At 38.2% G+C, this 24,156-nt stretch overlaps 1 protein-coding gene across 5 annotated transcripts in view; it reads left to right on the top strand.

The window, feature by feature from the left end:
* The window catches only part of CDKAL1 (CDK5 regulatory subunit associated protein 1 like 1), a 394,035-nt gene extending 370,682 nt beyond the window's left edge, over positions 1-23,353 (top strand). For all 5 annotated transcript variants that reach the window (XM_039548277.1, XM_039548278.1, XM_039548279.1 and 2 more), the window contains one exon: positions 19,378-23,353. In XM_039548277.1, the coding sequence (XP_039404211.1) occupies positions 19,378-19,584 (207 nt within the window). In that variant the 3' untranslated portion in view covers positions 19,585-23,353. The remainder of the gene's footprint in view (positions 1-19,377) is intronic.
* The last annotated feature ends 803 nt before the right edge of the window (positions 23,354-24,156 follow it).

Raw genomic sequence — 24,156 nt, 5'->3', positions numbered from 1 at the left:
CAATCAGATTTAGTGATTGTAGTGGACATACTAAGTAGTAAAATGCATTTTTTACTTCAGCATGAATTTTTTTATAAAAGCCACTCAAAAGAGAGTGCTGTCTCCGAGTTCCAAAATTTTACAGGGAGGCTATTTGGGAGGGGGCAAACACATTTGGAAATCTCAGTTGACTGAGATCTACTGTAGACTGACTTGGGTTTAAAATGTGCAGTTGCTGATTTAGTAATAGTACCGTGTTTAGAAGACATACATTGCAGAGGATATACAGGTGAAAGTTGAAGTCAATGAAGCATGAACACGTGTAAAGGCATTTTTTTATTTGGTTCTTGTAAATCTAGCATAGGATGTATGTGAACTGGACATTAAAAAGTAGTGGCAGTAACCTTAAAATGAACATTCAGACAAAACAAACTTGTCATGAGTTACTAACCGCAATTACAAAGATCAGTGAATAAGTATTTCAAAGCTTTGATCAAGATTTAGTTCTGTTAAGTTTCACAGGAACAAAAAGAAGATATAAATGCTGTAGATGTTACATCCTTTCACTGAGGCAGGCTTGGAGTTGACGAAGCATTAAGGGTGCACTTCAGCATTTTGAGATTCAGAAAAGCAATTTAGCATGTCTTCTATGTTCTTAAGCACTCTGGTAAACTTGTCTTTGAGGACTTGGAGGTCGGTTTGCAATGCACATAGTGTTGAGTATATTATAGTTGGATAATATTTTTGAAAAGTCAGCAGTGTGTGTCAACAGTGTGAATGTAATCTAATTTTAAAAAGCATTTTATATTTGTATTCGTTTTATTTGGCCATATTTAGAGATCTTGACTGTTTCTCAGCAGCATAAAGTAAAATACCTAATAAATGTATCCTGTTTACAGACAAACGTTTGCCCAAAGCTAATAATTGAAAAAAAGTAAGAATCTGCAAGAATATGATCTCTTGTTAAAACCAGAAATAGAGTATGTTATGCTTCTGTACTCCAAAAATAATTCTGGTTGTTTACATATGTTCTGTGACTAGAGGAAAAAAGTAGTGCAAGATGAGAAATATATGAAGAAAAGACCAAAGAGCTGAGGGATAAAAATAAAGGGCTGGCTACCTGCCAGAGTTGCAACGCATTACCAGAATCGAAGTCCCATAAGTCTGAGGGCCTTTGGTGGGAAATTCTAATCAGATGGAAAATTAAGGCGAGAGAAAAAAAAATAATTTTAACAGGCTGTTTAATCCCCAGTCATGATTATTTTATGTTCACAGTTCATGTTTCTATAACGCATCCATGACTGACTTTCTTTTCAAACAAGTACAGGCACATCTTCCAGTTTTCTGTTTTCCATTGGTTTCTATGATGATATTCTCCATGTCTAACACTTCCCCTGTGAATGGCATCTGCTGGGAGCTGCCATTTGCACTATCTCCTTTTGTGAGTCCGGGATCTTGGTGCACATCTCTGTAGCTCCCAGGCCTTGGAAATACCCACAGTTGGCCTGTTAAGCTCATAGTTATTCAAGTCATTGGGATCTTTGGAGGAAATGAGGAATGAGACACTGGTTTTCAGTTAGCAACCAATTAATTGGTCATTCTGCTTGTTCCTGTTTTCTCGCCCATCCTCACTGCATTTTAACTGCCACAATAACCTGCAGTAGGTTATTGTGGCATTGTACTTCTGGATACTAATGAAGAAGCTTTATGTTCCTGGTCTTCCAGTTAGCCACCAGTATTTTCTAGTTACGTGAGCAAAAGATGACCTTTAAACATTACCCAGCCTTTTTTTCTGATGTTAAGAAACAGGAAAGATGCATATATCAAACACTTCTTTATAGCCTGCCAGAAAGAAAACTCAACAAAGCATAGCTTAAAGGAAACTCTCTGATCTCAGGTAGAAAGGGCACTTCACTTGCAGGCAAAATAAAATGTAGAAGGGGGAAGAAAATGTCTTCTGCTGGAACAGAAATGAAAGAAATCATGTCAGAATTAAGATCTCTGTAGTGGAAACTTCCTTCAAGGACTTGGAAGGAAATGTGGAAGATGTGCGTTAATTAATAAGCACAGTTTTTACATGTGCTGGAGTTTCAAAGTGGTGGAAAATTTGGTTCCTGAACAGGAACTAGAGATTAGAGATTTAGGGCAAAAAAAGAATGAGGAAGCAAATTTTAGATCAAAAAATGGCATAGAGGTGTGAGTAGAGGAGTCTTTCATAAAATTTCTGTTCAGAAACAGAAACTGTAGAAAGTACGAGAAATGCTAATGAAGGATTGGGATTTCCAAAGAAGAAAGATAAACTAATATAGAGTATGCCTTTTACCTGTCTCAGAAAGGTACTTTGCAAAGAGATCTTTGTATCACAAAGTCCAAGAAAGGGCAATTTGAGAAACATGTGGTGAAGTTTCTATCAAAGAGAAACATACTGAAAAAAAAAAGGGCAACGTCTTCTATATAAAGTCATTTTCAAGTAATGCTTTCTGAAAATACAGTGCACTACTTGGTGCTCTTGCATTCTTAGGAACATACCTTTCGGTAGCTCAGTTGCACTCTCTCCCACTTTCTGACACCTCTTTTGTGACCAAGCTGAGTTGTCGCACCCGAAGGATGGAATGCCATCCAGAGGGACTTGGACAAGCTCAAGAATTGGGCCCATGGTGCAAGGTGCTGTACCTGGGTCAGGGCAATCCCTGGTATCAACACAGTGTGGGGATGAACAGATGGAGAGCAGCCCTGCTGAGAAGGACTTGGGGGTGCTGGTGGATGAGAGGCTGGACATGACCCAGCTATGGGCACTCACGGCCCAGAGAGCCAAATGTGTCCTGGGCTGCATCCAAAGCAGCATGGCCAGCAAAGTGGGGAGGGGATTCTGCCCCTCTGCTCTGGTGAGACCCCACCTGCAGTGCTGCATCCACGTCTGGGATCTCCAGCACAGAAAGGACATGGACCTGTTGGAGCAAGTCCAGAGCAGGCCACCAAGATTGGAGGGATGAAGCACCTCTCCTATGAGGAAAGGCTGGGACAATTGGGCTTGTTTAGCCTGCAAAGGAGGAAACTTTGGGGTGACCTGATTGTGGCCATCCAGTATCTGAAGGGAATCTGCAACAAAGATGGAGAGGGACTTTTTACATGAGCAGGTAGTGATAGGACAAGGGGGAATGCATTCAAACTAAAGGAGAGTAGGTTTAGATTAGATACTCAGAAAAAATTCTGTACTGTGAGGGAATGAGGCACTGGAACAGGTTGCCCAGAGAAGCTGTGGCTATCTCATCTCTAGAGGTGTTCAAGGCCAGGTTGTGTGGAGCTTTGAGCAACCTGGTCTAGTTGAAGGTGTCCCTGCCCATGGCAGGGGGGTTGGAAATAGATGATCTTTAAGGTCCCTTCCAACACAAACCATTTTATGATTCAATGATTCTCTGAAAGAACTGATTGTAGGGCAAGGTATACAAGTACCTAGTGCTTTTGTGTGTATTAATCTGTTTTATTTAATGTGTTACTTGTATTCCCTGCTAGTTGTAAATAGAGGTCATAAAAGATGGCGTAAAATTCTTCTTAATTAATCTTTTTTTCTTATATTTTCTTCAGTTTTTTCATGAAGATCGCTATAAAATTAATGCAATAAGAGAAATATTTCCTTTTGAAGAGCAGAGCTCAGTGCCACCTATGGATGTTTTTAAAAAGGACCTTCGAAAGTCTCATTTTTTCCTGGAAAAGGAACAAAAATTTGCCATGTGCTGTTTCTTAGATGCTGATTTTCATGATCTACACATTATCTGCATGCTGTGTTGGCTTTATTTATTTGGGGATTTGAGTTGACTTGAATTTTTCTTCTGCTTGAAAGCCCATTTCTCGGCTTAAAATTTGAAACTTGGGGTCGATTCTTTCTTCTGGACAGAGTAAATTTTTCTTGCTGGGCTTAGACAAGCACTTGAATCGTGTGTAGTGGTTGGGGAGCTTTAATCAATACTAATCTTTAGAAACATACTTAGCCCATATCTGTGACAAACACTTGAGATGTAGGTCAGCCACCTTGGGTGGTGGGTATGGGCTAGGTGACCTCTTTGTTTCCAGCCTTATCTGCTGTAATTCTGTGAACATTTAATGTAGCCATTTGATGACTTGCAAACCAGAACAGTAGGCAGTGCAAGTGTGCTGATCCAACACATTTCTCTGCCCTGCTTAGAGGGCTAAAATACATAGAGGTGATTTAAGACAGCACGCCCAAGAGCCAAGCAATAAATGGAAATAGTAATGGCTGGGAGGATTCAACTCGAAGTCACTTTCTGGAGAATAAGAAAAGGTTAAACAGAAATGTTCTACCCCTTCTGCCTCCAGAAGTAAAACTCCAAGTGCTAAAATAGTTCCACCATTTTTGTGTATTATTTCTAGTACTTAACCTGCTGCTGCTGCGCTGCAAGATCAGTGAGTGGGTTCTGCTCTCTGTTGGCATACGGAAGTGTGTAGCCATGGTAATTTTAACTGCTTGACACTCCCTGTAATATTTAGGAGTTCCTTTTAAAATATTTCCATCAGATCTCTAACAAACAGACTCTTTGGGAAGCATCAGATAGCATTTGTTTTTAGTAATCCTTTATTGTTTAATGTACCAATGTTTCAGTAAGTTTTAACTGGCTTTCAGGAGAAAAATATAGCTGCCACAACTTTCTCAACTTTTATGTTATTTTGGAAGTCATCTACATCCAATCCGCAAAAATCATCCAATAGACTTTTAATACAAAGAGAGGTGAAAGATATTCAGCCCATGTGTACATTTTGTCTCTGCTTGTAGTATTTTGTCATCCCTTTTTATTAGTACTCCTTAGAGCACCAAAAAGCACACTTGAGTAGTATTTCTCTCTCTGTTCCTTCCCTGTCTCTCCTTTCCCTGCAAGCAAACACACAGAGGCACCAGATATTTATGTCTTGAGTGGATGTTATTTCTGTCTGTTCCTCATGTATTGAAGCTGTAATCAAAATAGTCTTTCTACATGAATACTTGAAAGGGACAGCCCAAAAAAGGCACATGGAGCTCATGATACAGCTTTCCCCATCACCAAATGAAAGGTCAGTAGGAGGTTTGGATTTACACATACAAAGTTCTGGAACGTTGAACTTCCACCTCTTAGAAATGTATTTGTTGCCAAAACCATTGAGGTGAAATGATTCATTACCTTTGAGATTGTTTTGAAGGGCAATAAAAATTACAGTAATGAGATTAAGCTATTTTTTTAACTCAGAACTGTTTTAAAAGTGTATCTCATTTCAAAGAAATTACCAAACCATGTTAAAGGTAAACTGCCATGTTCTGTATCCTTTAATGCTATTACATGTTCAAATTTTTTATTAGATTCTGAGTAGATTAATGGATTTCTAATAGTCTAATAATCATCCTTTGTGTTCTTGCTTATTCCCTTTATGATAATGAGAATTGCTAAGGTACACATAAATTTTGCAAGTAGCTTTTTTTTGTTGTTCTGACAAATCCACTGAAAAAGCGTTGAACTGATCTGGCAATATTAGGATTAATTGTGAGTTATAGTAGGATACCCAGATCCATTTTTAATCATAATTTCTCAGTCAGACTTTTATAATATTTGGACATAGTAATTTATGTTTGTGCTTTTAATATACTTGTTAGAGATTAATTAGAGATTAGAGATTTTTTTTAAGTTTGTGGTGTCAAGGGTAATAAGGAAGAAGGGTAAGAACAAGGGGAAAAGGCTTTTCAGTAAGAGAAAGAAACAAATTTTGTAAGGTTTTGTCGCTACTAAATTATAGTTGGGGAGATGTCTGCATATAAAAATTCAAAGGCAAATTTGCAGGGGCTATGTCTTTGACTGAAATTAAATTGCAGTTGAGTAATAAGTTCTATTTGATGGCTACACTGGAGAAAAGGTATCTTAAAATATTCAAATACCGTACTTCAGTGAAGTGAATGTGAAATTCACAGCCTTAAATTTAGTCCACCAAGGATATATTTCTAACTACACTAAAATATCCAGAGAACTTACTGTGACTGTTGAACACATTGGAATGATTGTATGCTCAAAGACAGTCCACAGGATGTTGTAGCATCTAAGCAAACTTAGAAACTGGTGCTTATTCAAAGGTTACATACAGTGACTTTGTGTTTCTGCAGGCTGTATTCCACATCAAGTTTAACATTTCCTTCAGATCCTTTATCATGCCATTAGCAATTAAAGCGTGTTGTTGCAGTTTTACTGGACCAAAAAATAGAAATAAACCCTTGCCCTCCTACTACAATCTCTCCCACTAAGATATTTTTTAAAGGAGTTTTCTCAAACTACAGGGGGAATAATCACTGTAGAAGTTTGCATTCTCTCTAAGGAACTTGGCTCAGTGCCTATTAGTTTTCACAGGACCTGACTCTTAAACTGAGCTTTAGGATCAGTTCTTACTTTTAGCAAGTTCCAAAGCAAGCTGTTCCTGTGGGCTTTATCAAAGACCATTAAGTAAAAGAAACACAAAAATTACTGGTTACTGAAGTACTTCATTGAAGACAGCTTTACTTGTGGTTAGTGTACAGTACACCAATCTTGATAACCTTCCTCTGACTACTTCCCATTGTGTATTTAAATTACTTGAAGAGCTCCCCCACCTATAATTTGTTATTTCAGACCTCCGAACCCTTCTCAAAGATGCAAAAAGATTTTCTACTGATTTATTCTAATGCCAGCTATTCTAGCCAGAAATTACAACTGGATCTGTTGTAATTGTCTGATCCAGCGCTGGGATGAAGGAATTCTGGATTGAAAGATACAGTCAGGTTAGCATGAAAGGTTATGGTGGTGGTGTGGTAGGGGTAGTGTAGATAGCCCAAATCCCATACATGTTCCCACTAAGGTAAAATTGGTGCTGCATCTGTTCATAGAGTCCTTTAGGTGTTAAGCCTTTCTTTTTCATCACAACATATTCCAAAGCTTGTTCATAATTTTCACAGAGAGTTGACTCCAAGTGGATTCGCAGGTTGGCATCAGAAACAGATCATGTTTTGAGGTTCCAAAAGAGTCGGAGGGCTTCAAGCGCAGCTTTTCTGTGCTTGAAACTCAAGCCCATGGGATGTTAACGTTTCAGCATATTTACTTTCATTTCTTTTCCTCAAGTCAGGACCACAACTCAGATTTGGTGTAATAACAAAATCATGATCTAGGACATATTTCTTCAATCCTAGATATTTTAAAAAACTGGAATCATGATGATGGAAATATATGTACTGCAGTGGTGCTTCAGCTTTCAATTGCTAAGGTAACAAGCACTGGCATGAAGTCACTTTAAATTAGGATACAGTGGTGTAAGCTCAAAACCAAAGTTGAATTACACATTCATTAATGCCACCATGGTATGAAAGAAATAATATGGATTTTTCTTATTCCTTATTGTAGAAAAGGGCTGACAAATCATTTGTAAATTAAAAACAAACATTTAAAAATTTTTTATAAATATTTTTCTAAAAGAAATGTGCATTTTCAATTGTTCTTGGTGATGGCACTCACACAGAATAATTAAGGGCCCAAAGGCAGACCATTTTTGATTTAGATAGCTCATCTACCTATAAGAAAATAGTTAATCCCAAGCTTCTGGCTCCGTTTAAGTCAGCAAATACTATCATGAGTGTTGATGTCACTGTGCTATCAATGTCTTCTTTATGACAGTTTTTATTTTGCCTTTTTACCTGGTCTTACCAGTAGAAACCCTGTTTCATGAGACTTGGCCTGTAAAGAAGCCCTCTCCACACATGTGAGCATAGGTGAGCATGTTGTCATTATTCCAGTGCAAAAATGGGCAGCCTGTGGTGTGGGACAACCTAAAGAGTTCACCTGGCTCATTTGGTGTTATCCAATGCCCTCTTTTCCAAAGGCTGCCAGGTCAGTGTCATGTAAGTGGGAGCATATGTGATGTGTGGAGCAGGAGAGCTCGTAGCTATTAATTACATGATGCATTTCTGTCTGGCCGGGTGATTGGCAAGGCATGGCAGTCTAGGCACTTGGTCAACCCATGTGACCTCTCAAAAAAGGTTTGACCACCCCAGTACTAAAGCCTGAGATGGATGTGTGATTGATAAATAGTGAAAGGAATGAAACCTGACTGGCTAGAGAGCCAGATGTCAAATGCAAAACAAAAAGAAAAAGCCCCATGGAAATTAATGTTATTTTTCTTCAGTCTCAGTATAATCAGGGGGTCCTTGACACAATATTATATGAGAAAATTATTCACTAAATGTCTTGGCTTTCAAATTGATGGATTCTTCTTCATACCTGTATATGTGTACTGTCACAGAATTTGAGCAAATGCTCCATTTTGAATTGGGGTGGCTTGGAAATGTTTGTGAAAGTACTTTTGAAGGAACAAAAATGTGTAGGCAGTACATTCAAGCTCTCTTTGTCAAAAAAAATCACATAGCTACAAAAACTACCTATGCATAATATCGACCAGATGGATTTCTGGTCCTGAGGAAAGGGTCCTGTTATCAGGACTAGAGGATTTTTTTTTAACTCTCATCCTTGTTTTGACATGACTTCACATGTGATTGTTAAGTCATTTCAGTCAGTGTGACTGTGATTTATCTTACCCGTATGGAAACTATTTTGCAATTCTCACATACAAAATCTCTGATAAATGCAGATAACGTAATTATCATACAAAAAGGACAGCTGTGAATATCCATTTCTGACACAGATATTTTTTTTAAAATACAAGAACTTTAATTTGATGAAATGATGGAAGCAGTGCTTAGAATGACAGGAATTCTTTTCCTCTTTCAGCTCATGTGTCTCTGTCCAAAGAAATGTTAGTTCATTATTTTTTCAGTGAGGAGTGCTTAAGATTCTGTAGCATAATCAGATTTTGTCACAGAACCACAGGGGAAAGCCAGATGTGCAGCTCTTAATAGCTGGAAAGGAATGAATTATACTTGGGGGAGTATCTTGTGTGATGAAAGAAAACTGTTGTAGTGCTGTTAAGCTTTAGTATGGAGACATGAAACATTTTAAAATCCAAACCCATCAATTTGTTAAAGACTAGATTAAGCCCCACAGTTATCGTCCTGTGGGCTTGCATTTCTCACCCCTATAGACAATTGGTATATGTTTGCCACTTTCAGGTCATCTTCTGTTTTATTTGTGTTTTTCTGACTTTTGTGTAACTTATTCTCCTGATTTGTGTAACTACCACATGTGATTTGGAGTTTCAGGGGTACAAGTTGGTCAGCAGGAAGATGGTATAAAACAGCTCCTTGAGGCTGTGGTTTGCCCTTTCCCTCAGCGGGAGCACTGATTTCAACTTGGGTGAGGGGTTTTTACCAGCCTTTGCTGTTTTCCCACTGTTGAAGTAAGTGAGTAGGTTCAAAAGTTGCTAGGATAGGCAGAGATATTGAAATGGTTTGGAGGACACCACTTAGCCAGGAGTCAATTGTTGTCAATACTTGTATCCACCTACAGACAAAAGCAATAGCAAAACATGAAAGAAAGCTGTATTAAAATATTATGGGCTGTATTCTCACAGTAGCCTTTTCTAAATAGAGAAAAGTTTAACACTCCTCATTTCTGTGTAAATGCCAACTGTACTGTATTTCAGCTTTTTATTAGGTACTTGTGCAGTATTTTCACACACATCCATGCACAAAGTGTTTTCCCCTGTGCACAGAGCTGAGACTATTCCTTTAGTATCAGAATCTTTTTGGTTGGAAATGACCTTACAGATCATCAATCACTAATCCAGCACTGCCAAGCCACTAAACCATGGCCCCAAGTACCACATCCACACATCTTCTAAATACCTGCTGGGACAGTGACTCAGCCACTTCCCTGGGCAGCCTGTTCCAATGCTTGAGAACTTTTTGGGTAAAGAAATTTCTCCTAGCATCCAATGTGATAAGCTTTTGTTAGATATTTTTCCTCTTCATTGTTTGTCATGTAATAATAGTGTCATTACATGCCTTTTAAACTTCGCTTTCAAGGAAGTTACTTACTTCTTTCTAACCTTTACTGTGACCCCCATAACTAAATTTCTGAGTGCTTCAGAAACAGTTGTAAGTTTATGTTTGCATTATCCTCCTGAAATGTAGCTTTTGACTTCCCATTTCACAGATAAAGATGAGGCAGATATTCGAAGTGTCTGCTAGAAGGTTAGTCTGGAGAAAAATTTTGATGGTGGCCAGTTAAAGATGCTTGGAACTAGATACTTAAAAAATTATTAAAATTTTGTAGCATATATTCAAGCAAGTTGCAGTGGTGACTTTTCAGCATTTAAGACAACTCCAGGGGACGAAATAGCAAAGAAAAGGAGGAAATTAGTATTTGTTACTTCATGGTTAATTCCAGAGAAACTGCATTTCTCCTCATGAGCTAATCCTAGGAATTATCAGATACAACCTGATAGAGCACACTGTGTAACACCCGTGTGGGAGAGGACTGAGGTCCAGTGGGTACAAATGGTCAGTATTTCAGCATGACTGGGTGCAAGTCCCTGCTCAGGCACTGTATAACTGCAGAAGTTTGGTCAGACCACCCTCTGAATGATACGAAGTCTCTCCTGAGGGTAGATATTCGTTCCAGCCTGCAGATTGGATACTTACTGCTCTTTGATGTCTTAGACAGAGCGCCAAGGTGCTATCATGATTATCTAGCATAAAATACTCTGCAAGCCAAGAAAGGTTTTTCTCATGTAATCTTTCTTGTGGGGAAGGGCTGACGAATCATTTGTAGTGACTGGGGATAGAGATTGTGTTAGATCAGTTAGGCTTGCTAATCACAGAAAGTAACCATTGTTTGATGTTTCCATGAGAGAGCCCTCCATTAACTGCAGCTGAACTTGTCTGAGTGTGAAATTAAAAAGGAGACCCAGATTTCCAGACACTCCTTCAGGTGCTCAAAAGTATGCTAACTGGCACTGTGGGAGACCTCCTAAAACAACTAAGGATACTTAAAGGAAAGAGGCCATGACGCTGTGAAAAGAAAACCTTTGTATTATCACTGAACCCACAAAGTTGGTCAAGATCAGTCACGCTGTATTAACTGTTAAATTTTAGGCTTACATGAAATGCTTCTTTTTGCCAGGGTCTGGTTCCAGCTGTGCTTGGTGAACATCTGCAGTCCGAGGAACCATAGGTGTTTAATCCTAGGCAGAAAAGTCTGTGAAAATAAATGCAAGAGAAATTGTCGGGAGACTGCATATTAAGGCATTGCCTAGCTTTAAGAAAACGGTTTTAAAACTTAAACTTTACAGACATAAAAGGTTTTACAGGCTATGTTGGCTTCTGGTGGCATCTGGAATCTGAGGCAGGAATTGTAGAGACCTAATTGCTGACTTGCATTGTGGCCCTGGAGACACTTCAATCTTTTTTATTTTTCTCCTCTCCCTGTAAAACAAGGGAGGCGTATAGATCCCACAGATACCTACAGGTATGAAATTGGGACTCTGGAAGCTAGTATAATTGCAAAGTATTTCAAATGCTCTTTTTTAACCATGTTTGTTGTCCACAACATTGAAGTTTAAGAAGGGCTATATCCTTTGTCTCTGAGGTTGTTGTATTATATAAGTCTCTGTGGAACATTCCATTTTAATGCTTGGTTCTGTAGGAATAAATGAAAACACCATAAATTCAGGATTATGACATATTCTAGGATTAAGGGGAAGGCTTTAGCCAAGAATATGTACATATATCAGTTTATTCTACTTTGCTCCATGTGAAAGATCTTTGAAATCTTTCCTGCTTTTGAGAGGCAATGTCCCTTGAGTAAAAGCAGTATTACTCATTTCACTGTTGATATGTGAATATCATTCAGTTATATTGGTGGTTCTTGTGACATGAATATAGATTTTCAGATCTAGCTGTTCATTTTACTGGGGTACCCTTTCTGATGGAAACCTTTTGTGTCTTTGCCTGTAGCTGCCATTGACCTCCCCATAATTGTCATTGTTGTTTCAAGATTTAAAAGGGAAGAAAAAAGGTGATTGTCTCTGAAAGCTTGTGCTGTAAAAAAAGTATATAATATTTCATTTAATATTCTCATTTGTAGAGCAGTCTTAGAACATTTACATGCTGTCGTTCTTTCATCATCCAACAAAATAAACTGGGAAAATTGTTGTATTATAAACACAACCTTAAAATCTTCATTTAAAAAAACACCCCAAAAAAAACCCAATAAAAAAATTGCAGTGGTCCTTTAAAGAAGGAGCAACCTGGAATCCTGTGGAATGATATCTAGTAAGACAGGTCGTGGTATGCACACTGGAAAATGATGTCTAGTGTTACTACAAATTAATGTACATCCTGTAATTCACTGTAATGTATTTTCAAAGCCATGAAGCCTGTGCTGGTGAGCTCTAGGAAACAGATTTGTCTGTTAGCCAGCTAATTACCAGATAAGTGCCCAGAGCAAGTATCTGCCATCTCCTTCATAAAACTGTCCTATGCATAGGGAGATGAATAGTGACAGAACCCCATCCTGAATTTGTCCACATTGTGCTGCTATGTTCATTCTTCATTTCAACTCATTGCTTGGGTGACTGTGATTTTTGAATTGCAAACTTTTTCTGTTTAGAAGATCTCTCAGTTCTGTTGTGGTTGCAGGTGCTAGCTGGAATGCTGGCTGTCATGTCCTTTGATTCCATCATAGTGATTGACAACCCCCACACCTTATTACAAAAAAATAAAGCTCAGAATCTCAGAATCCAGGCATCACACTATTTTTTTAAAGATGTCATGTCTGACCTTGAATGACAGGTTATTTTGACAGTGCATTGTTTTTGTAGTGGAAGGATACTGAGTCACTAAGTTTAATAGCAGCACAAAATACAAATATGTAAAAAAAGAGCCAAGTCCTGGCTTGAAGCATTTATAAGTAAATATAAAGAAACAGGCTAAAACAAGTGGGTATAATGAAAAACAGCACAAGACTGTGTTTTAAACATTTTGGAGGTGGTTTTTGGCTTGTGTTTTCTCCATTGGTTGTTTCTCTTGTTTTTGTTTCTTTTGTTAGTTGAGCTTTTTGGTTGTTTCCTTCCTCCTCAAAGTGTAGATCACAAAGGAAGTCATTTAATAAGCCCCAGTTGCTCAGCCTTCTGTCTAGCATCTAAGTGCTTTATGAATTTTGAGGGCTGATTGAGGGAATAATCTGACAGACTGGGGGAGGAAAAAGAAGTAGGTAGGCAAGGGCCTACCCTTAGGTAAGAACATGGAAGAGAGCAGAGATGTCTGCCAAGAAAAACACCAATGCAGCCATACAGTAATGGTGGGAATTTAGAGAGAGAAAATGGATTCATTTAATACTCTTAAATAGGAATATTAAAATTTGAATTTAATGTTAATGTAGGAGGAGGAAGTTCCAGATGTGTGTCTGTATGACATGACATTACAAATTTGTGTACCTAGTGGCATCTCTGCCTTTGCTTATTAGAGAGGCTGCATGGTCATATGATGCAAGAGAGAAATGAGGAGAAGTAGAAGAAAAAGAGAATGGACAGGAGGGATTATTGTAGTAGTAATCAAGGTAAAAGTTGTGTAGTGAGCAAGGGGTTTTTTTCTATGTTGATCAAAGGAATCAGACAGATCATGCAGGTGTTATTGGAAAAACCACAGGTTTTGCTGACTTGCTGTGCAGGTCAGGGAAGGCCCTAGTTAAAGATGGTCTTCATAGAGGCTGACAGGTGGAAGGAAGTGTCATATTTAATGCAGATGAGCCTAAGGTCAATCAATCTCTATAGCCTCCCATTATTAGCTGTATAGTTGTATCTGACCATGGTCCAGCTCCTAGGACTATTGCTGACCTGCGTTGACTGGGTCATTTGTAGTGATCTTGATGTAAATTAGGAACTGGGAACTGTAATGAGTTCAGATTTGTATCATGGAGATGGTCAGGGGCCGGAGCACCTGGCCTGTGAGGAGAGGCTGAGGCACCACGCTTGTTCAAGGCTGGAGAAGGAATGGCTTCAGGAGACCCCAGCAGAGGCCTCCCAGTGCCAGTGCAGAGGTTCCTGAGAAGACCAAGCCAAGTGCTTCCCAGTGGCACATGTGGGAGGATGAGAGACTGGGCCTAAGTTGAAATGAGAGGTTCAGACTGGATATGAAGAGAAGCATTTTCGCCATGAATGGGCTCCAGCAGGGGAACAAAGGCCCAGAGAGGTCGTGGTCTCCATCACTGGATGTTTTCAAAGCCCAAAAAGAAGAAATAATATGAATTTCCTTTGCAAAAGGACCTGGCTTCTTTATTTTTTTTCCTCAAGGTTTCTTATTTTTTAAAATGGGTAGGTAAACTCTGTGTGTATTGGGAATCAACAGATTCCTAGGAATGGTGTACAGCTGATAACATCTGACACAAGCATGCTTGTAGACAGCATTTTCTCTTAACAGCATTGTACTGGGCATTCATTGGATTTCATGGTGGTAGGGATGCTTCTTGTAGGAATTACCATGTTACTTCCATTCGGAAAAAAATATTTTCTGTATTATTTTGTAATTTAAGATCAGCATTCCACATTTGCAGAAGGCTGGTAAAATTTTTAAGGTAATAAATCAAAGGAGTTCTCTTAATACCTACAGAACTAAATGTGTCTTCTGGAGCTATTCAATAAAATTTAATTTACATATTTTTTGGATGTGTAATCTATGTGACCTTCAGTAACTGTTTGTTTTTTTAAATCTGAAAAATGCCTTTAAAGTGTAATAGCCCAGAGTTGCAAATAGTGCAGCAGGATATGTAATGCATATTTTAACATGTTTTCTTTAAATTTGTCACACAGACTTGTTGTGCATGATTATGTAAAAGTCCATATTTTTAAAGGCAGTAGTACAAGTGTGTGATGTACTTGGTTGGGCTAAAAAATTCAGAAGTCTAATTTATCTTGAGATATGCTCAGTCAAGTAGTTTTTCACAGCAGTTAGCTAACACTTCAAGCTCTAACAGTGCCCCTGAGCCATAAAAGAAATTTGCATGTAAGAAATGTTTTGAATCTATTAAAACCTCAGCTCAGAGCTAAAGAGTTTCTCTTATGTCTTTGTTGACTAACATGAAGTGAGATCTTACAAAAAGCAAGGCTATGATCGACAGATGCCAAATCTTAGGTTTTGATGTGATTATGTATTTCTTTCATGCACAGTGGTTTAATCTGGGACTGAAATTTGAGAAAGACAGCAATGAATGGGTCTGTGCAAGAGTACACAAAATATATTACTCCTGGCAGTCGTCAAGACAGAATTATTCAAAAAATAATCTGAAATGCATTTGATCATACACTAGAAGTTTTAATAATTTATATTATACCTTATTAGCAAAGTCTTGTGTTTACTTTGTGACTGCCAAAACAAGATTAAAGGCTGCCTCCATGGAAATACAAGATGCTTAGCTCAAAGTGTCTGTCTTTGCATTTCGGTTTGGTAATCTCCCTACCTCCCCTCATTTTGATTAATAGTATATAGTTTTAAATCTTAGAGTACCTTTTCCTCCACTGTGGTCCTATCTAGTGAGAGCAATGCTTAACAAGTCTACCAAATAGTTTGTGGCCTATCGAGACTGAAACTAGTATAAACACATATTTTTGGAACTTCTTTACCTTAGGGCTTCCTCCAAGCAATTTTGTTAAAAGAGGCTTTGAATTTAGTTCTAAATTCCACTGAAATGAATCCTTATGGTAATCTTTCTAACTCTTGCAGCTACAAAAGTGTGATTTCTGAGCTCAGCTTAAGGAACTGTTGCACTCTGACTAGTGATTACTAGTGATCACTACTCTGAGTAGTATGTGGTAAATATCACAGCTATATCAGTTTAGAATATTACAGAAATGACTTAAAGATTTCCTTGGAAAACTAATGCACTGTGAATATTTTATTCTCTGTCACAGAGACAGAGGTACAAATAAGGGCTGTTCAGAATTAATGCTTCTATTAAGTGAGAGCATGGAGAGTGGACGAGTGTAAATGTTAGTTCAAAAAATGAGGTCTTTACCTCCACTGAGGTTTTTTACACCAAAGGTGCATAAAATTATATATACAGTGTTTTTCACTAATACAGCTGTTTATATGATACTTGTGTGCTCAGAAGAACTGCATCTATTCTTGACAGGCCCTTCACTGTTGTCCAGACTGCAGTGAGGGCCACTCAGCTCTTACTGAGGAGGGAGAGGGTGCAGTGACATGGTCCCATTAGCAGAGCCCCTCTTCCCACTGGGGAATTTCTGCCATGTCTCACAGAGCTACATCACAGACTCTCAGGAAGAGGCATCCACCTGCAGGTGTCTCTGAGTGATTATCCTGGGTTTAAAAGCTCTGTATGAATCTCAGGATGGGGACAAAAAGACTGTCATTTTCTACGGGAGCCTTTCAGTCACAGGGAGCCAGATGTACTCTTTTTTTTACAAATGCATGTTCTGTGATGATAATGAGGGAAATTTTCATGGAAGCCTGTGGTATTACTCATGTTTCAGGCAGAATTTTGGGCCAAAATAGAGAATAGTGCTTAGAAAACATGGATCAGATGAACATACTCTTTACTTTCCTTGAAAGGATATATTTGGCAGGGTCACCTGACGAGATGTACATTATCAAGCAGAAATGCAGCAGTGTTTTAAGGGGTGAGCTGTGATGTACATCTTTAAGAAAAGGGTCACTTCAGTTTGCAAATCAAGATATTTTTGTCTTTCTACAGAAAGAAAAGAAAAAATGAGTTTAGTGTATCAGTATGATCATCTCATTTATTGGAAATATGATGAAGTAAGGAAAAAATGGATTTCACAGTTGTGCTTAGGCTGATTAGATGACATACTACTGGGACAACTCACCAGCAGCATTTACCACCACTGGAACTTTGTAAACCTTGCTAAAATCTCTTGTGCCGTTCTGTCCTACTAGCAGTATGCAGCACTACCTAATGCATATGCAGTGCTTGTTGCAATAGAGGTGTAAGAAAACAGTATAGTAACAAAAAAAAAAGCAGTATAGGCTATTCATGATCAAAATTATACCAGCAAGATGAGACTCTTTGGTTTTATGTTGGAAAACAGAAAAACTGTATAACATAAACGAAATGCCAGTGAAGTCACTGCTGTAAACTATGGCACAGAAACATGATTGAATACATGAAACGCTGATGTGCTTAACTGGTAGTGAAGGGGAAGAGTAAACAAAAGTCTCTGAAACATTTTGCAACTTGTAACTTGTGGTTGGGGCATTTTGCTGGCTGTCCCTAGTCTTGCTGAGACATGTAGATAGGAACAGACGCTGAGCATGAAGAGGAGGAGCATTGAGGAGAAAGTTACAAGGTCATTTATGAGGTACTAGCCCTCCTTATCTGCTTGCCAAGGGATAGCATCGAGTCTTGTACAACTAAATAACCATGACTTTCATCATGCAGTGGAGAAATATTTAACTAGGAGTCTATAGGCTGATTGTAGTCAGCCAAATTTTAAGTCATGAATCAGTGAAAAATAAATATCAGAAGAAATAAGACTTTAGTTGTAGTGATATTTTTACAGCCTTATCCATTCCTTTGAATCACGTGTTAGCCTTAGTGTTAATGTACCAACAATACATGTAAAAACAGGTCATTACCATAAATTAAGCACCTTACATTAGTAGAGATTTGTGAGACCTGCAAAGAAAAGAAAAGCTTTATAAATATCTAAAAATAATAAATTGCAAAAGAATTTTGATTCATTTGTAAAAAATCCTCAATACTGTACATTTTCAAGTTTAATCTGCAGGTAAAGGTTAATCATCTTTGATTTGGGAGGACAAAATAGCTATGGCCAAGTACTAAAATTTCAGATGCCTTAGAACCTGATTGTAATTAATAACTGAACAATAGTTTTTGATTAAGTTAACATGTTCTGCACAGTATAGACTGAAGTTCTGGAGTGGTGCTGCTACTGTGCCTCACACTGTGGAGAGCTACATCCCAGTGTGCTTGCCTGTTTCCTTTCCTCTGTTTACCCAGTTGATGGTCTTCTAAGTGCAGTATGTGTGAGAAGTCATCCTCATTTCATAGTTCACTTGGTCAGTAACCCTTTGCCTATGTGAATTGGGGTGTAAGTCAGCAATAACTTCGATGTTAGAATAGCACTTACTCCAGGCTGTCATTTGCCGCTTTGATGCTTACTTACCTAACCAGTAGTAATCATTATTTTCCTCCTACAATTACTATAATGGAGCTGATTGCTGAAATGGAAAACAGGAGGCAGTTACAGAAGGTTTGAATTGTGCTGTCACACTTTCATGGGCAGGCACCTTTCTTGGAGCTTTGATATTTTTTTGAGTTTCCCCAGAAATATGTTTGGTGAAAGACCAAGCGGGCATCTGGTCTGTATTTTCATGTGGCCCTGTTTCAGCTTCTTGGAAATACAAGATTATCCAGATAGGTACTTTCTGGATCCCTGATTTGTTTTATACAAAATGTAAAAGGGAAAAAAATTAAATGGTTTAATCTAAAACCTTTTTTAACTGGAAATTTTCGAACCAATTAAAAATCCAACTGAACTCAGTTGAATTCCCAAGAGATTATTGAAATATAGGGAGGAAAACAGAAATGATCAACAGAAATATTGAATCTTACGATGCAGCATCATTACACCTTTGTTTAATTACACCTTTACCACTTATATCTCTTGCAAATGTCATCAGATTACAGTTTCACTGGATGCTTTTCCTTTTGAGTATCTACAATGCTGAACTGAACAAGGGTACGAGAGAAAAGAGCCTTTTATTCTTTTCACTTGGATTTTTTGCTGAAATAGTGATGCAACATCTGTAACTTGTGCTGCAGTTAAAAGACCTCATATTCTTGGGGATCTTGGTGCTTGCAGTCAGGTTGGGAACGGTAATGGCAGGCACAGCAGGGAACTGGCATTCAATATGCTGAATGAGAAGGTGAGTGTTTTAGCACAGCTGCCTCCTGAGGGTCAGGGGAAAGGAAAAGCCCTGTGGGAGGATTTTTCAAGCACCACTGAGCTGGCACACCAGGAGTCGATGATTGACTTTAGAAGATCCCTGCTGTGCGAAGGATTGAGTGTTGTGGTCCTCTTTATCACTGGATAGACATTTCGTTTGGAGAAGCCAAAAAATGGAAAGTAGTGAGATAGCAGCAAAACAAATTAAAAAATAACCACCAAACAACTGTCTGTGCTGACAGTGAGGTCTGGAGATTTGCTTTTGTTGCTAACAGCTGCATTGATTTGGCAGTTAATTTCATTAGAAATACTGATTCTGTATGGCATTTATAAGATTCCTGTATGAAAAACTGATGACCTGATGATGATGCACTGCAGGTTGAATTGTTGGTCTTGAAAAGGACATTAATTTGAACTTCAGTATAAAGAGGAGATTGTATTTGGTATGTACAATCAGAAATACATAACAGTTTCAATCTTAATATGTGCATTTCTTCACAGGAGTTCAGACGTGCACCACAGAACGGCACAAACTGGAAAGCCCAGCCTTCTGCTGAGATCCCAGTGAAAACACGGCTCAGCTCGTGGATGGCTTTTCAGCTCCCATGGCAACAAGAGGGAGGTGGACTGAAGATCCTGTCTGTCAGCCTGGCTCTACTGGCAGTTCTTGTTATGTTTTACTACAGAGGAATGAAAACAGAACCGTGAACTGAATGGGGCTTTTATAAAAACAGTGAAACTGCTGTTTAAAATCTTCAAAGGAAACACTTTTACCAACAAATCTTTTTTTCTTTTTTCTTTTTTTTTTTTTTTTTAGAAAAAAAGAAAGCTAATCTAAATTGGGCAATAATTTGTACTCACTCTATGCCTTTCCTGTCATTCAAAGGAGAGAAGGTTAATAAACTGTAGGGAGGCCTATCTTGCCAAAACCTGAGATCCTTGGTTGGTAGAACAGTTTGTTGCACCTTTCCTTTTCTTTTTTTCCTAAAATGATGCAATGTTTGCATTACATACTCTTTTCATAATTGCTATATCAGGTAAAATTGCATTAAGTTTGTAAGGATCTTTCCATTGAGTGATATTGGTCATCTTTTATGGTTAGGATATTTAAAGTTTTCCTAAAGATTTTTCTTGATGCAGTGTGATGGTTTGGTATCTGTCTTTTTACATTAGAATGAACACTGCAAGGCCATTAAAGTTTGTCATTTGTTGCTATTTATTTTGCTGTCATGTCTGAAAGAATTTTTGACTGCCATCTTGCCTCTCTCAAGTTCACAATTAGTTATTAGGCTTTGTTAATACAACAAGAATTGTTTTTTACATAGAAATAGTTTTAAAGGTGTTGGGTTTTTATAATTGAATGGGAAGATGTAGTTCTGATGATTGAGTTCTGTTAAAAGATGGATTTAATACAGTCTGTAGATTTAATACAATGCTTAAAGAACTACATGTGAATCTCCAGAAGCTGTGCGTTGGCTCAAGAAGACAATTATTACTCTCTTAGTGGGAAGGTTGCATTTTACACAATGAAAATTTCTAATTACTTTCTTCAAGCCATTTTTGTCATAACAGGATCTCCAAACATGCTGAGAGTGTCCTGGTCAGTCAGGGACTGGACTGTGTGCCCAGTTCTTCCAGCACCTGATCGCATAATATTGTTGGTTTGTTCATGCCTTGTCACCTTTCTGAAACTTCATCCAAACTTCCACTTGCAAAGACTGTTTAAAGTCATAAGAGCAGGAACTGCAGAGGGGTTTTTTAATGTTTGTTTCATACTCAGATGGAGCAGAGCTGTCTTACTTGGCTGTTGTGGTTTAACCCCAGTAGGCAGCTAAGACAGAGCCACTTGCTCACTCCCCTGCAGTGGGGTGGGGGCAAGAATCAGAAGAGTAAAAGCGATAACACTTACGGGTCAAGGTAAAGACACTTAAATAGGTAAAGCAAAAGCTGCCCGTGCAAGCAAAGGAAACCAAGGAAATAATTCATTCATTACTTTGACAAGGCAGGTGTTCAGCCATTCCTGGAAATGCAGAAGAGGCCTTGACTCGGTGCAAGCTCCACTCAACAACAGCAAATCCAAAACACAGCCCCATACCAGTTGCAGTGAAGAAAATTAACTCTATCCCAGCTGAAACCAGTACATTGTCTCTACAGTGCAGAGGAATAATCCCCTAGTAAGAGTGCTTTGTACTTTATAAACCGGGGATTCATAATAGTTACAGACAATTGATCAGGAAATTCCACCATGATGTTTTTAGCACAGCCTGTAAATTATAACAACAGATGTAATTGTCTTCAGGAAATCAGGAGTGTGATGACTTGAATATTATATTCCTTATTGCAACTACTGAAGGTCATGAAGGTCATGAACAAAGACTGAAAACACATGAGTTTTAAAAGAAAAAAAAAAAGGAAGCAAAACCCCAACAATCGTGCCCTTGATTTGCTTCTCTTTGTTGGGCTGCTTTTTTTCTCAGGCTTTTCTGTAGAGCAAGGAATATATAACAATCAGTAATTTACTTTTCTAACAAATCTGAGAAATTCTCAAAAAAACCTCACCAACTTGACTCTGGGAGTTGAAATTTTCAGGAAAGTACCACAGATTGCAAGATTCTCAGGAAAACTGTGGATTGGCAAAATCATCATATCCAAGCCAAATTTTCACATGTGATGGGAATAATCTATGCAGATACGTTCTGTGCCTCTAGCATTATCTCTGTCAGCCACTCTAGCTTATCTAATCGTGGCAATTACAGACTCATTGCATCAGCTATTACGGAGATTTATGAAGCTTGTGATTTAGATTCTGTGCATCGTTGTCTTTAATGGGACCAGCTTATTTTCTTAGAAGTAGTGCAATATACTGAAAGAGGCCAAAGAAGACTTTGTAAATGACATTGCTCACAGTATATTCTTAAACTGAGCTTTAATTTGGTAAGTAGGAAGTGTTGTTTATCACATAGTTTGTTGCCTTCCTTTAGATTTTGAGAGGTTGTGTTGTCAAGCAGCATTATGTTTGTTATTGTTTTCTGTTTATGTACAGCTAAAGCTTCCAAACCCACTGAGCTGAGCAAATCAGTTCTGGTCAAACAGCTCACCTGGACCAAGCCTGGACCAAGCCTGGGGCTACTGGTGCAGCTTGGAAACCTCAGTGAGTGTGGAGTGAACTGTACAAGTACATCCTCCTCATGGAACAAGTTGACCTGTACACATCTGATCTGTGATTTTTGATCCCGTTTGGCTCCCTGAATGCTTCTAACTTCCCTGCCAGGCAGCATTTTTAATTTTTACATCAGCATTATCTTTGATACCTATTTCCACCAAGTATTCCCTCTTTACAAGCCATAAGGGGGGGTGAGAAATCTGCTGCACTCCAGCTTAACAAGGTCATTGCAGGAGCGGTTACCCCACAGTCAACTGATCCCACTTTTACACATCCTCAACACACTCATCACTAGAGAATGGGTCTGCTAATAAGCAATCTACATTCAGTGCCCTTTTTTCAGAGCAAAAAAAGAATATCATTTCCATTTGATACCAGTCTCAACAATTTTTCTTAAATGTTTGCAGTAGCTCTGAGTTCTCTTTGGCTGTTTTCTATGAGGAATCTTGCAAACCACAGAACCCTGAGTAGCAAAGACATCTTCAATCTCTCATGAACAACATTAAGTACACACATTTTATTTTCTGCTTGTGCATTGTATGCTAGAGGACTTTGTCATTTAATCTTTTCATTGTAGCTTTCTAGTAATGGTATACTTGTTTAGAAAAAGAGTATGACAGATGAAGTGTTTTATGTAAAGCTTGTTCTATAAAGCAAGAGAAAGAAGAAAAAGAAGGTGCTTTTTGAGGAGATTCACCTCTGTTGCATCATTCCTTGCACATCTCTGAACATCTGATAGCTACTGTTAATCTAGTTTCACTCCCCAGTTCAACTTCCCATATGGAAAGCTGGAGTGATTTTTGAATAACAGCAAGTAATATCTGAAGTGGCAGCAACTGGCAACTCTGACACTGAGCTTGGCTGTGGCCATTACCCAGAATCCTCCTGCTCTTCTTGAGAAGCAATTACAATTTCACAGGTTGGAATTAAAATTCCCTGCAGTATGCAGGAGAGTAACTGAAACTGTCAAAGTGATTTCAAGCTGCTAATCTCTCACTGCTCCAAGAGTGAAAATAGAGCCCCTCTTACCCAGGCACAGATCTGACAACTTAAAAACTCCAGCCTTCCACTGCGTTTAAATACATATGGAGAGTGGCTTGATCTGCTCACAGAGGATATCTGTAAAGATGTTATGTCTATGAACATTTGTGTGTTATTAACAAGTCTATCTTTTTTAACTTTAAGATGTGTGTAACTTCAGGGACTAAGATGAATATAAAAGAAGTCTTATGCAAGAGCTCTGACAATTTAGAGGAATGAGTGGGCATGTGACTGTGTGAAGCTTATTAAAATCTTTGTTTATGTCTTCTCGAACATGCACTTTTTGCTAGAAAAATTGCTTGCAACTTTCCCAGATTTTATTTTCACGGTTTTATATCCTACATTATATTTTGTGTGCACTGTGGTTGATTATATAGATAGAAACAAAGAGCATTTAGAAATGAAACAGCAGAGGAAAAAATTGAGGGGCTGTAAAACTAGGGTGCAAAATGAAAAATACTAGTGCAAAAGCTTTAAAGCAAGTTTTATCTAGGAGACACAGACCACAGAGTTAGGAATTGGCTGCAAAATACCATTTGACTTGTTGACAGGCAGGGTTCATCCACTAGATAATTAAAATCAGAGTCATTGCTGGAAAGTGTTTGTGCAAATATCATTAAATGTCTTTTAGTTCCATATTTGATTCATGCATGCTCTTAGCATTCAAGTGAATGCTTTTTTTCTTTAAATGAAGGTTCTTCAGTAGGAGGAAGGGAGATGAATTATTAATAGTCTATTTTCATTTTAAAGAAGTACAAAAAAAAAAAAAAAAAAAAAAAATCATGCCACTGCACCACATGTCTGTTGGTATCCCAGGGTCTGTTAACTCCCACTTGGGAAGTTGTGGTTATGGAATTGGATCATTAATGCTGTCTAGTCATGTCCCATGAATGGAGAAAGAGTAATATTTGAGTATTCTTTCAACAATCTTTATTTTGCTGGAAAATATTTAGCAATTACAGCCATTCTTCTTAAAAAGTGGTCTTAATGTTTTATAGAGGACAATCTGCCCTGCATGGTGTGCTTAATGCTGGTTTTAGGTAATGGGGTGAATTTCCATGTTGGTGACCAGAGCA

Source organism: Corvus cornix, chromosome 2 (genome assembly GCF_000738735.6).
Source record: "Corvus cornix cornix isolate S_Up_H32 chromosome 2, ASM73873v5, whole genome shotgun sequence".
NCBI lineage: Eukaryota > Metazoa > Chordata > Aves > Passeriformes > Corvidae > Corvus > Corvus cornix.
Note: the sequence above shows the minus strand (reverse complement) of the source record. Positions and strands in the feature narration are given on the sequence as shown.